This window comes from Oncorhynchus keta, chromosome 28 (assembly GCF_023373465.1).
Source record: "Oncorhynchus keta strain PuntledgeMale-10-30-2019 chromosome 28, Oket_V2, whole genome shotgun sequence".
NCBI lineage: Eukaryota > Metazoa > Chordata > Actinopteri > Salmoniformes > Salmonidae > Oncorhynchus > Oncorhynchus keta.
The window spans coordinates 17,703,390-17,718,592 of NC_068448.1; the positions used below are offsets into that span (position 1 = coordinate 17,703,390).

At 42.9% G+C, this 15,203-nt stretch overlaps 1 protein-coding gene across 5 annotated transcripts in view; it reads right to left on the reverse strand.

The window, feature by feature from the left end:
* The window catches only part of LOC118360745 (pleckstrin homology domain-containing family G member 5-like), a 107,489-nt gene extending 96,749 nt beyond the window's left edge, over nucleotides 1-10,740 (reverse strand). Inside the window, exon 1 of one of the 5 annotated variants that reach the window (XM_035740117.2) lies at nucleotides 10,663-10,740. Coding sequence is in view for 1 of the 5 variants with exons in the window: in XM_035740110.2 (XP_035596003.1) it covers nucleotides 9,219-9,303 (85 nt within the window). In the remaining 4 variants the exon portion in view is untranslated. Of the gene's footprint in view, nucleotides 1-9,218; nucleotides 10,109-10,662 lie in introns of those variants that run through there. The other 4 variants (XM_035740113.2, XM_035740110.2, XM_035740112.2 and 1 more) reach the window with 4 other exon arrangements.
* Between the last annotated feature and the right edge of the window lie 4,463 nt (nucleotides 10,741-15,203).

The following is a 15,203-nucleotide window of genomic DNA, read 5'->3' on the forward strand; positions in this document are numbered from 1 at the left end:
GTAGATATGTAGTGGTGTAATAATGTTATATGATATACTGTTTTATATGTAAGTGCCTTAATGTGTTTGGACCCCAGGAAAAGTAGCTACTGCCTTGGCAGCAGCTAACCGGGATCCCTAATAAATACAAACATGCCAAGTGACTCTGCTTAGATCGCAGCAGCCTATCCACTGACTCCAAACACAGATATAGTGATGCAGATGAAAAGTTTGCACCCTGGTATTAGTGGTGCTTTCACATCAAATGAGCATGTGCCGCTCAGAAACAATGCAACAGGCCTTGGCACAGGCTGGCAAGGAAGCCCTTTCCACAAGAGACACTATATAGAGAGCAACCCTCCCTTACACAAACAAAATCGGCAAAAATTATTAAATCATCTCAAACATTTATAGGACAAGACATTTGTAAACAGATCTATTGAAGACACATTCATCCCAATCCAACAACAGTACATCAACTACTCGCTACCCATGTGGTACAAAAAAGGGGTTGACTGTGTGTGTTCTTTCCCGCAGAGAAAATTGCTATCAGACATGCAATTTAAAAGTCCATACTTAAACCACCAGTTAAGAGGGACTAACAACTGGTATTGCCTTCTTCGGCTTGTTGATATAAAGAATCCTTTCATTTAAATGGCATAGCTGAAAGTGCAGTGGGACTACTCTCTGAAATCCTCACAGAAATCAAAACACTTATTCACTGACTCAAAATATGGTTATTGTCAGCCTTAGGGCTCTAATGTTCATAAACAGCCATTTGAATGGGGTGGTATGTGTGTTTTTATTTATATAGGGACACTGAGGTAAACATTACATCCAATGTCTACTAACCTAAAGATGCACCATGTGTCAGAGCTCAGGTTATCCCCCTTGTAATTATCCACTATGTTCTGAAGAGCAGGGAAGCCACAAGGCCAATTTAACAGGGTGTGGTTCTCTCCAAGACCATGGAGAACGGTGGTTTACAATTAATAGTCACCACGATGACCTTGGACGAGTTTGAAATCCATTACCCACTTTGCATAATTAAAACAACTTTTATCCAAATCAAACCATCTAATCTATACACCATTAATCCAAGATGGCGTAGCAGTCGGACATCTTTTGTTCTCTAAAACTCAACTTTAAAACACTCTCCTGCAACCCACCTCACCCAATGTGATGTGGATCTGTTTTCTAAAGTATTATTCACCTCGAATTCGGAATCCCCCAACAGAAGCTAGCCAGCTCACTAGCTAATAGTCAGCTAACCACTGCTAGCGGTCATCAGTTAACCTTTAGCTCGGAAACCTCTTGCCAGTTTGTACAACGTGACTCAAACCAGAGCATACCGGACCTATTTTCTCTCCATATCCCCGGATTCCTACTGCAAGCTCTGGACAATTTCACCTGGATCTTCGCAAGCTAGCGAGCTGCTATCCAAGTACTGGCTAACGTCGGTCCCGGAGCAAGCAACAATTAGCCTGGAGCTAGCGCATGCTAGGCCCTTTCTCCCAGCTATCTAAAAGAGGCCCAACAGCCACTCCTGGGCTACAATACCCGGACCCCTTCTACTGCCAGTACGGGGCACAGAACCCCACCGATCCTTCACGACTGGACTAAGATGTAATCTGCTCGAGGGGGTACTCAACTGGCCTCTACATCGCGACCCGCCCTGAATGCCCATCCGATGGCAGAGGCTCGCTAGCTGTCTAGAGTAGAGGTCCACTGATTATGATTTTTTTCAACGCCGATACCGATTATTGGAGGACCAAAAAAGCCGCTACCGATTAAAGTCGGTCGATTTTTTTATTTCTAATAATGACAAATAAAACAATACTGAATGAACACTTATTTTAACTTAATTTAATACATCAATCAAATCAATTTAGCCTCAAGTAAATAATGAAACATGTTTAATTTGGTTTAAATAATGCAAAAACAAAGTAATTAAGAAGAAAGTAAAAGTGCAATATGTGCTATGTAAGAAAGCTATGGAATACCTATGTGAGAATGCTGTTCATTGACTACAGCTCGGCATTCAACACCATAGTACCCTCCAAGCTCGTCATCAAGCTCGAGACCCTGGGTCTCGACCCCGCCCTGTGCAACTGGGTACTGGACTTCCTGACGGGCCGCCCCCAGGTGGTGATGGTAGGCAACAACATCTCCTCCCTGCTGATCCTCAACACGGGGGCCCCACAAGGGTGCGTTCTGAGCCCTCTCCTGTACTCCCTGTTCACCCACGACTAAGTGGCCACGCACGCCTCCAACTCAATCATCAAGTTTGAGGACGACACAACAGTGGTAGGCTTGATTACCAACAACGACGAGACGGCCTACAGGGAGGAGGTGAGGGCCCTCGGAGTGTGGTGTCAGGAAAATAACCTCACACTCAACGTCAACAAAACTGAGATGATTGTGGACTTCAGGAAACAGCAGAGGGAACACCCCCCTATCCACATCGATGGAACAGTAGTGGAGAGGGTAGCAAGTTTTAAGTTCCTCGGCATACACATCACAGACAAACTGAATTGGTCCACTCACACTGACAGCGTCGTGAAGAAGGCGCAGCAGCGCCTCTTCAACCTCAGGAGGCTGAAGAAATTCGGCTTGTCACCAAAAGCACTCACAAACGTCTACAGATGCACAATCGAGAGCATCCTGGCGGGCTGTATCACCGCCTGGTACGGCAACTGCTCCGCCCTCAACCGTAAGGCTCTCCAGAGGGTAGTGAGGTCTGCACAACCCATCACCGGGGGCAAACTACCTGCCCTCCAGGACACCTACACCACCCGATGTTACAGAAAGGCCATAAAGATCATCAAGGACATCAACCACCCGAACCACTGCCTGTTCACCCCGCTATCATCCAGAAGGCGAGGTCAGTACAGGTGCATCAAAGCTGGGACCGAAAGACTGAAAAACAGCTTCTATCTCAAGGCCATCAGACCGTTAAACAGCCACCACTAACATTGAGTGGCTGCTGCCAACACACTGTCATTGACACTGACCCAACTCCAGCCACTTTAATAAATGGGAATTGATGGGAAATTACGTAAATATATCACTAGCCACTTTAAACAATGCTACCTTATATGTTACTTACCCTACATTATTAATCTCATATGCATACGTATATACTGTACTCTACATCATCGACTGCATCCTTATGTAATACATGTATCACTAGCCACTTTAACTATGCCACTTTGTTTACTTTGTCTACATACTCATCTCATATGTATATACTGTACTCGATACCATCTACTGTATGCTGCTCTGTACCATAACTCATTCATATATCCTTATGTACATATTCTTTATCCCCTTACACTGTGTATAAGACAGTAGTTTTGGAATTGTTAGTTAGATTACTTGTTGGTTATCACTGCATTGTCGGAACTAGAAGCACAAGCATTTCGCTACACTCGCATTAACATCTGCTAACCATGTGTATGTGACAAATAAAATTTGATTTGATTTGAAGCTAACATTTCAGTTCCTTGCTCAGAACATGAGACAATATGAAAGCTGGTGGTTCCTTTTAACATGAGTCTTCAATATTCCCAGGTAAGAAGGTTTAAGTTGTAGTTATTATAGGAATTATAGGACTATTTCCCTCTATACCATTTGTATTTCATTAACCTTTGACTATTGCATATTCTTATAGGCACTTTAGTATTGCCAGTGTAACAGTATAGCTTCCGTCTCTCTCCTCGCTCCTCCCTGGGCTCGAACCAGCAGCACATCGACAATTAGCGCGTGCTAACTAGCTAGCCATTTCCCTTTGGTTACACGAGCCTTGTCTCGGGAGTTGATAGGCTTGAAGTCATACCAGTGCAATGCTTGATGCACAACGAAGAGCTTCTGGCAAAACGCACAAAGGTGCTGTTTGAATGACTGTTAACGCGCCTGCTTCTGCCTAACCACCGCTCAAGTAGATACTTAGGTACTTGTATGTTCAGTGAGAATATATACAACGCAGGACACACTAGATAATATCTAGTAATATCATCAACCATGTGTAGTTAACTAGTGATTATGAATTATTGTTTTTTAGCAACGTACCTTGGCTTACTGCATTCGCGTAACTCCTTGTGGAGTGCAACGAGAGAGAGGCAGGTCGTTATTGTGTTGGACTAGTTAGCTATAAGGTTGCAAGATTGGTTCCCAGAGCTAACAAGGTGAAAAAGCTGTCGTTCTGCCCCTGAACAAGGCAGTTAACCCACCGTTCCTAGGCCATCATTGAAAATAAGAATGTGTTTTTAACGGACTTGCCTAGTTAAATAAAAAGGTGTGTATGACTTGCCTAGTTAAATAAAAAGGTGTGTGTGTATATATAAATATATTGTCGGAAATTGGTATTTTTGGGCGCCGATTTGCAGATAAAAAAATAAATAATTAATATATATTATGAAAACTTGAAATCGGCCCTAATTAATCGGCCAATTGGACTTGGACCCCAACTAATCCATCACGACTTGTCTGTCAACGTCACCGCACGCGTCGAGACGTCCCTCAAAAGCCCTTCTGCTAGTTTGCTATCCCCGGCCTGCTAGCTGTCTGAATCGCTGAGTCTCCAGCCAGATCACCCGGCTACGCATGCCTCTCCCTAATATCAATATGCCCTGTCCATTACTGTCCTGGTTAGTGATTATCGTCTTATTTCACTAGAGCCTCTAGCCCTGCTCAATATGCCTTAACCTAACATTTAGTTCCACCTCACACATATGCGGTGAGATCACCTGGTTTAAATATCTCTATCATTACTCAATGCCTAGTTGTACCTCTAATGTACTCACATCCTACCACACCTCTGTCTGTACATTACACCTTGAATCTATTCTCTCATGCCCAGAAACCTGCTCCTTTTACTCTCTGCTCTGAACGCACTAAACGACCTGTCCTGATAGCCTTTAGCTGTACCCTCATCCTACGCCTCCTGTTCCTCTCCTGGACACCATATGTGAATTGATTGCCCCCCCATCTATCTTCAGAGCTCGTGCTGCTAGGTGACCTAAACTGTGACATGCTTAACATCCCAGCCACCTTGAATCTAAGATTGATGCTCTCAATCTCACACAAATTATCAATGAAGCCACCAGGTACAACCCCAAATACGTAAACAGGGGGATCCTCATAGATATCATCCTAACTAACTTGCCCTCCAAATACACCTCTGCACATCATCATCTGCTCATTTATCACTCCAGTGTTAATCTGCTAGATTGTAATTATTCGCTCCTATGGCCCATTTATCGCCTACCTCCTCATGCCTTTTGCACACACTGTATATAGACTTTCTTTTTTTATACTGTGTCATTGATTTGTTTCTTGTGTTACTGGCTTGTTTACTCCATGTGTAACTGTGTTGTTGTCTGTGTCACACTGCTTTGCTTTATCTTGGCCAGGTCGCAGTTGCAAATGAGAACTTGTTCTCAACTAGCCTACCTGGCTAAATAAAAGGTGAAATTAAAATGTAAAAATACCAAAACGAAGACAGAATGTTCAGCTGGAACGACAGCACAAGCCCTACATGAATCCAATCCACACATTCAGATGAATCGTTCCAATATTGTTATATATTGAGATAGATCATTCCATTACTGAATTCATAGACCTCAAATGTGCCTATACCGTTCACTCTGATTAGAGCAATGTCTGATAACTGCATCGTAAAACCCAATAGTCTTTTTGATGCTATCAAATGACACATGTCCCAGCTGACTGAAAGAGGTTGAGTGCCTCCAGCTCCCTGAGGGTAAAAAGCAGCTCGAGATCCCCCAGCAACAGGTCTGGGTCTCTGAAGAACAGCCCAGCTAAAACGAGGTGAATAAGACCTGCAAGACAGGGTGAGGGTGAGACCTGACAACACCGACTGGACAACAACTTTGGTTGCCATTCTCTCCCATGTGTTTTAAAGAGTACTTTGTAAAAGAATGAGGTATGACAGGAAAATATATGCAACGATCGAGGGGGGGGGTTAGCATCCAGCTGTGAGAGCAGGTTTATGGCCATGACTTCATCTGTCGATTCAGCTGTGAATGTGAACACGTTCACATGACTCAAGGTAAAGGGCTGGTTGGTCCCTAGTGTAAAACCATGCCACATTTGCCACAATAGTAGGTAAGCTACATCAGTCGTATCAATCTTATCTGTGTTCTGAAATAGTCAACACCGAATTGTAAATTGTTTTTCCCACAGTGGTCAACTGTCCATGTACTTAGATGGCAAACTAAAAATATTTTTTTAAACTGTCAAAACATTCTCCATGCAGTTTCACAGACCGATCTTGAGTAGTAAAAATGGACACACTGGTAGTCAGACTTTTCACGCTCTGGAACAGATGGGTATCATGCAAAGATGAGTTCAAACAGTCACACTCACCTACCCATGGGGCAATCCTTTCCTGCTATGGAAGAGGAGATAAAGAAAAAAAACTGAACAAACACCACAAGATGATGCAGACCACAGCGGCAGGAAGTGTCAGGAAAGTAAAAGGAGGAAAAGTAAAAGGAAATCACAGAAGAAAAAGTAGAATGTCTCCAAAGGAGAATATTGAAACCAAAACGAACCAGGGACCCCTAAACACACCAGACAGAAATCTGCACCCAGATTAAAACAGGCTAAAGAAGATTAAACCAGGCTGTGTGTTTAAAGCAGCCTTTCCCAAACAGGTGCACTTTTAGGTTTTTGCCCTAGCACTTAACAGCCGATTCTAATAATCAACTCATCCTCAAGTTTTGAGTTAGGGCAAAAACCAAAATGTGCACCCCTTGGAGTTAGCAGGACTGAGTTTGGGACACGCTGGTTTAAATAAATTAAGAAAAGAACCATGGCATGGAACTCTGACAACCTCCCAACATACCTTCCAGGCTCTACATCATACACTAAAACCACACCCAGCTACTGGTGGGGACTTCACTTGTCAAACAAACTACAGTAAATTACACACATAGGTATCATGAATTATGATGGCTGTAATTATGTCCATAATATCATGTAGCCTATGTGTACATAATTCTATCCATAAGGAAGGCTGTTTCTTGTTGTGCTTGTGCACAGAGAGCCCAGACAAGACATCTGTTCCCAGATTAGACCAGTGTGTTTAAGAGCAGAGGCTTAAGACCTGGTGGCGTGGAACATTGAAGGTTTCCAGACTCAACCAATTAGGCTACAAAACTTCAAACCCAGTCACTTACTGAGACTATAATATACTGGCTGTACATCCTATAAGATGAAGGGTAAAACAGGGCATTGTTGCAGAATAACTAGCGGACTGGTCGTTGCAGTATTGTGTGAAAATGCTTGTTGCAGAATTGTAATTGTAATTAAAGAATATCAAGTAGACAAGACTGTCTGTTCCTAGGCAGTCATTGAAAATAACAATTTGTTCTTAACTGACTTGCCTAGTTAAGTAAAGCTAAAAAAAACATTTCAAGTCAAGAATCCTGTCCAGTGCAACGTTTACCCTTCCCTCTGACGTGTGCTGGAGAGAAGGTGTGCTGGCAAGCCAAGGCAAACATTTTGAAAAATGCTATCAATAACATTGTTGAATCTGGTTACTTCAATCAGATTCAGATTCCTCTTTCAACAGTGTGGTTTCTCAGCAGATTTATCATCTGGGTGCTTTCAAGTCCAAGACCAAAATAATTTGCCCATAGGACTCCAACTGTGATGATTTTGTTCTCTGGTCATTTGCCAACGACAGTCTTCAACTTGGGGAAGTGTTGGCTTGCCAGCCTTGGTAATCTAGTCAGCTCACAGACTGAACTGTGTCAAGCAAACACTTGGTGCTGGAGGTCAAGGTGACAATGTTCTTGTTTACCTGCCTTAACTCTTGGCCAAAGCTCTGCATCAGAGTCCGGCCCACATAATGTCTTCTCCGAGCAACTTATTGCATTCTCTGTAAGCACTACACATAGTCAGACAAAGGTAAGGCCTAGTCCTGGAAAAGAATAATCTTCACGTGCAAGTCTCTTAAGTTAAATACATCATCCTTTACATGAAATTGGCTAATGGAAGACTCCAGATCAGTCCGAGGAAATTATTCCACAAGGGAGAGGCCAAGATTGTCATAAATACCATATGAGTTCAAGGACACTGTGTGAGATCAAAGGGTGGATAATACACTAAAATAATACACAAAAAGTATGTTGACACCCTTTAAATTTGTGGATTCTGCCATTTCAGCCACACAAGTTGCCGACAGGTGTAATAAATCGAGCATACAGCCATGTAATCTCATGAGACAAACATTGGCAGCTGAATGGCTCGTACTGAAGACCTCGGTGACTTTCAATGTGGCACCAGGACCGCCAAGTGTTGAAGCGCATAGTGCGTAAAAATCCTCTGTCCTCAGTTGCAATACTCACTACCGAGTTCCAAACGGCCGCTGGGAGCAAGGTGAGCACAACTGTTCGTTGGAAACTTCATGAAATGGGTTTCCATGTCTGAGCAGCCGCACACACAAGCCTAAGATAACCATGCGCAATGCCAAGCGTTGACTGGAGTGATGAAAGGTTGACGCCATTGGACTCTGGAGCAATGGAAACACCTCGTCTGGCGTGATGAATCACGCTTCACCATCTGGAAGTCCGACGGATGAATGTGGGTTTGGCAGATGCCAGGAAAACGCTACCTGCCCCAATGCATAGTGCCAAATGTAAAGTTTGGTGGAGGAGGAATAATGGTCTGGGGCTGTTTTTCATGGTTAGGGCTAGGCCCCTTAGTTCCAGTGAAGGGAAATCTAAACGCTACAGCATACAATGACATTCTATATGATTCTGTGTTTCTAACTTTGTGGCAACAGGTTGGGGAAGTCCCTTCCCTGTTTCAGCATGACAATGCCCCCCGTGCTCGAAGCGAAGTCCATACAGAAATGGTTTGTTGAGATCAGTGTGAAAGAACTGACCTGCACAGAGCCCTGACCTCAACCCCATCGAACACATTTGAGATTGGAACGTCAACTGTGGGCCTAATACCCTGACATCACTAATGCTCTTGTGGCTGAATGGAAGAACGTCCCAGCAGCAATGTTCCAACATCTAGTGGAAAGCCTTCCCAGAACAGTGGAGGCTGTTATAGCAGCAAAAGGGGAGGACCAACTCCAGATTAATGTGCATGCTTTTGGAATGAATTGTTCGACAAGCATACTTTTGGTCACGTTGTGTATATGATAATGAATGATGACGAGAGGAGAGAAAATATAACAGTGGCTGTTGTAGGATACTTACGGAGTCGTAATCGGAGACGAAGCCAACTCCTTGGCGGTGATTTGTGCTGTAGAACTGAATTCATGGTCCACTTGTTTGAAACCATTTAAGTCCTGTTTTTGGTTCTTCGCCTGAAAACTCACCAACAACACATCCCAGAGGAGAAGATCACCTATGGTTGGTCGTCTTCATGTCTGTTCTCAATGAATGGTAGATTCCGATGGTCTGGTCTTGAAGTTTGCATTTAACATTAATGTGCCATTTTAATCACTCTCCATTTCGCCTAAAACCACTGTCTTCTTTTTTTGGAACCCCGTGCGTGCTCGTGTATTCGTTCTCTGTAAATAAATTAGCTTGAGAGCACTGCAGTCAACCTGTTAAAAAACAATGCATTGAAATAAATCCAACCTTTCGTGAATAAACTAACCTGTCACACGGCTGACTCAGTCAGTCTTCACCAAAATGGAATAGGCTAATGGCTGACTGGTGCAGAATAGGTCTGACACAAGTAATAATCACCGCCTAAAGGTAAATTCTGCAATATGACAAAAGGACACGCTGTTATGGTTTACTCCACTATGCAGCAGTAGTAACCTGTTGCTGCACGAAAATCATTATTTTCGACATCCACGTCCTAAATAGGCTTGAACTGTCCAACCACCGTAGCGTTCACCCCTCCCTCTCACGATAACACTACTATTTATTTTAATCGTCCATTATACCATAGGTGAAAGAAGCACAGACTACTCTGTTGCAATTTTCGTCCATTGACTTCTTCTACGTTGCATTCGCGCAAGTGAAGCAATTTGAAGTCGGCAACGTAATTCCCCGCCTAGTCTCAATCTGTCCCTCCGATTTTCAACCATCAAAAAAAAGTATTCCATTCATTCAGGCTACCTTCTCGTCTTTCCCTTTAAAAGTTGGTAGAATGTTGCAGCTAGGGGCGCCAAAGAGAGCATACGTCATTTGATTGTAGCATTGTTAACAAAGACAGTAGAGAAAAACATACAATGTTTCCCTTTAAACAATAAATAATGTTTCAATAATCAGATATTGTTTAATTGAATCAAAAATTACTTTAGCTTTAATGGTCTCTATAGCAAGGGATACGTTTTGATGTTTGCAATTGTGCCTTGATTGATTGGCCCTTACTTGATTGGTATAGTCACAGGGTTCCCCAAACTCGGTCCTGGGGCCACCCATGGGTGCACGTTTCGGTTTTTGCCCTATAGCTCATCAAGCTTTGATTATTTGAATCAGCTGTGTAGTGCTAGGGCAAAACCCAAAATCTGCACCAATAAAATGGCAACGAAAGAAATGACAGCAGTTTTACGGATGTCGAACCCATTGTGCTTTTATGTGTTTTTTTCCCGTGTTATTTGTAACTTATTTTGTCTATAATGTTTCTGCCACCATATCTTACAGCAAAAAATAACTTCTGGATATCAGGACAGAGATCACTCACCTCGGATTCGACAATGATTTTTTTCTTCAACAAGCAGGAAGCACAGAATATATTGCGAACACCCGACAAGGCTGACATTCCCGTTAATGGCAAGAGAAAGAGACACAGGCACAGAGGACACAGAGCAGGGTGCCTCTTATTAAATCCTCTCTGGGATAGGGGGCAGTATTGTCACATCTGGATGAAAAGTGTGCACAAAGTAAACTGCCTGCTACTCAGGCCCAGAAGCTAGGATATGCATATAATTAGTAGATTTGGATGGAAAACACTGATGTTTCGAAAACTGTTAGCATAATGTCTGTGGGTACAACAGAACTGATTTGGCAGGCATAACCCCGAGCACAATCCCTCCAAGGAAAAACATTTTTGAGGTCACTGGGTTTTCCAATGTTTTTCTATGGGAGACCTGATTTAATAGGGCCCAGATCCCAGTTCCTATGGCTTCCAATAGATGTCAACAGTCTTTAGAAATTGTTCGATGTTTTTCTTTTGAAAAATTAAGAAGTAGGGCTGTTCTTTGTAAGCTTTAGACTTTTGTTGAGCGTGAACTGGAGCGCGCTTCACGTTGTTTTTATCCTGAATTAGAAATAGTTTATTCTGTCTTAAATTTGATCATTCATTTACATTTTTAGGATACCTGAGGTTGGATTAGGAACGTTGTTTGAAATGTTTGGACCAAGTTTACAGGTAATTTATTAGATACTTTTTAGTCATGTTGGAACCGGTGTATTTCTGAATCAAATGCGACAAATAAATGGACGTTTTGGAGATATAAAGAAGGAATTTATCAAACAAAACGACCATTCATTGTGTCACTGAGACATTTGAGATTGCAAAAAGAAGATCTTCAAAGGTAAGGCATTTTTTGTATGGCTATTTCTGACTTTTGTGCCGCACCTGCCTGGTTGAAATATGTTTTTCATGTGTTTGTATGCGGGGCACTGTCCTCAGATAATCGCATGGTTTGCTTTAACCGTAAAGCCTTCTTGAAATCTGACACAGCGGCTGGATTAACAAGAAGTTAAGCTTTATTTTGATATATTACACTTATATTTTTGTGAAGGTTGAAAATTCATATTTCTGTAGTTTGAATTTGTCGCGCTACAATTTCACTGGATGTTGTCAAATCAATCCCGCTAACGGGATTCGAGCGGGATTCACGCTTAAGGGATCCATATTAAGGATCCGGAGAAGGAGAGTGGGAAAGGTGCCTTTTACCGTCAATATTACTCGCCAACGTATAATAATTGGACAATAAATTAGACAAGGTATGATCACGAATATCCTACCAACGGGACATCAAAAACTGTAACATCTTATGTTTCACGGAATCGTGGCTGAATGATGACATGGATATTCAGCTAGCAGGATATAAAATGCACTGGCTAGATAGAACAGCACACTCTATTAAGACGAGTGGGGGCGGTCTATGCATATTTGTAAACAACAGCTGGTGCACAAAATCTAAGGAAGTCTCTAGATTTTGCTCACCTGAAGTAGAGTATCTTTTGATAAACTGTAGACCACACTATTTGTCAAGAGAGTTTTCATCTATACTTTTCGTGGCTGTTTATTTACCACCACAGATGGACACTGGCACTAAGACCATACTCAGTCCGCTGTATAAGGAAATAAGCAAACAGGAAACCGCTCACCCAGAGGCGGTGCTCCTAGTTGCCGGGAACTTTAATTAGGGTAAACTTAAAACAGTTTTACCTAAATTCCATCAACATGTTAAATGCGCAACCAGAGGGAGAAACATTCTAGATCACCTATACTCCACACACAGAGACACGTACAAAGCTCTCCCTCGCCCTCCATTTGGTAAATCTGACCACAATTCTATCCTCCTGATTCCTTACAAGCACAAATTAAAGCAGGAAGCACCAGTGACTCGGTCAATACAAAGGTGGTCAGATGAAGCAGATGCTAAACTACAGGACTGTTTTGCTATCACAGACTGGAACATGTTCCGGGATTCTTCCGATTGCATTGAGGAGTACACCACATCAGTCACTGTCTTTATCAATAAGTGCATCGAGGACGTCATCCCCACAGTGACTGTACGTACATACTCCAACCAGAAGCCATGGATTACAGGCAACATTCGCACTGAGCTAAAGGGTAGAGCTGCCTCTTTCAAGGTGTGGGACTCTAACCCGGAAGCTTATAGGAAATCCTGCAATGCCCCCGAAGAACCATCAAACAGGCAATACACCAATACAGGGCTAAGATTGAATCGTACTACACTGACTCTGACGCTAGTCTTATGTGGCAGGACTTCTAAACTATTACAGACTACAAAGGGAAGCACAGCCGCGAGCTGCCCAGTGACATGAGCCAATCAGACGAGCTAAATCACTTCTATGCTTGTTTCGAGGCAAGCAACACTGAGGCATGCATGAGAGCGACTGTGTGATCACGCTCTCTGTACGCTCTCTCTGCCGACGTGAGTAAGACCTTTAATCAGGTCAAGATTCACAAGGCCACTGGGACAGACAGATTACCAGGATGTGTGCGTTGGGCATGTGCTGACCAATTGGCAGGTGTCTTCACTGACATTTTCAACATGTCCCTGATTGAGTCTGTAATACCATCATGTTTCAAGCAGACCAACATAGTCCCTGTACCCAAGAACACTAAGGTAACCTGCTTAAATGACTACAGACCCGTAGCACTCACATCCATAGCCATGAAGTGCTTTGAAAGGCCAGGTGGCAAGGGTAGGTAGCAACACATCAGCCATGCTTATCCCCAACACTGGAGCCCCTCAGGGGTGCGTGCTCAGTCCCCTTCTGTACTCCCTGTTCACCCACGACTGCGTGACCAGGCACGACTCCAACACCTTCATTAAGTTTTCAGACTACACAACAGTGGTAGGCCTGATCACCGACAATGATGAGACAGCCTATAGGTAGGAGGTCAGAAACCTGGCTGGGTGGTGCCAGAACAACCACCTCTCCCTCAACGTAACCAAGACTAAGGAGATGATTGTGGATTACAGGAAAAGGAGGACCGAGCACACCCCCATTCTCATCAACGGGTTATAGTGGAGCAGGTTGAGAGCTTCAAGTTCCTCGGTGTCCACATCACCAACAAACTAGAATGGTCCAAACACACCAAGACAGTCATAAAGAGGGCATGACAAAGCCTATTCCCCCTCAGGAAACTAAAAATATTTGGCATGGGTCCTCAGATCCTCAAAAGGTTCTACAGCTGCAACATCGAGAGCTTCCTGACTGGTTGCATCACTGCCTGGTACGGCAACTGCTCATCTTCCGACCACAAGGCACTACAGAGGGTACTGCGTACGGCCCAGTACATCACTGGGACTAAGCTACCTGCCATCCATCCAGGACCTCTACACCTGTATGTAGCCTCCCTACTGTATATAGCCTTGCTACTGTAATTATTCACTGTCTCTTTACTGTTGTTTCTTATTTCCTTATCTATTGTTCACCTAATTTAAAATTGCACTGTTGGTTAGGGCCTGTAATTAAGCATTTCACTGTAAGGTTCACCAGTTGTATTCGGCGCACGTGACAAATAAACTTTGATTTGAGGAGAGAGTTTGGGAAACCCTGGCCTAGGAAATTACAGTGAACACTCCAGTCCTGGAGGGCCTAATTGGTGTCACACTTTTTCTCCATCCCTAGCATACACAGCTGATTTAATCAAATTTAATCAAATTGCATTCTGAAGATCATGATTGAAGATCATGATGATGTGATTATTGGAGTCAGGTGTGTTAGCTGGAGCTAGGGCCAAACTGTGACACCAATCTGGCCCTCGAGGTCTGTAATTGCCTACCCCTGCCTTATATAGACGGGTTATATATCCCTCCCTACCTTGTAGGCATATCTATTATTGAAGGCTCGACTTGACAATCTCTGAATGTCATTAAACTTTTTGGTGTTTTGTAACAGATGTCTATTTCCATTCATCAAATGGCCTCTGCACAGTTTGGATTGATTGAATGATTTTATTTGTAAAAAAATACCCATATAGACACACAATACAAATATTTTTCAAAGTGAACAGGATTGCACATTTCCATTGTGGTCCCTATTTCTACATAAATACATACAGTATACAATTACATAGATACAGACACATTACAGAGATACAGACAAAAACATTTTCTACTGTTCAAACATTAGCCAGCTTTTGGCATAATTTTTTAAAAGTGGTTATGGTTGTTATGGCTTTGAGTTGCTGTTGTACTTCGTTCCACTCAACAGTTCCGGTATACAAAAATGTGTTCTTACCAGATAGATTCCTATTTAAAACAGGGAACATTAGACTCTGGCTCTGGTATAATGCTGGTGGACATATCTAACAAATGAAAAATATTGTTGTTGGATAGGTACCTGGAGGCTGAGCCTGTGATAATTCTGTGGACCAGACCAAGTTGAATTAATACTTAAATTGTTTTCACAGCCAGCCAGGCTGCTTAAAATGCTCAACTGTCAGATGAGTATGAGGGGGGAGTTTAATTACAATTCTTACAAGCTTGTTTTGGATGGTCTATAGCTGATTCT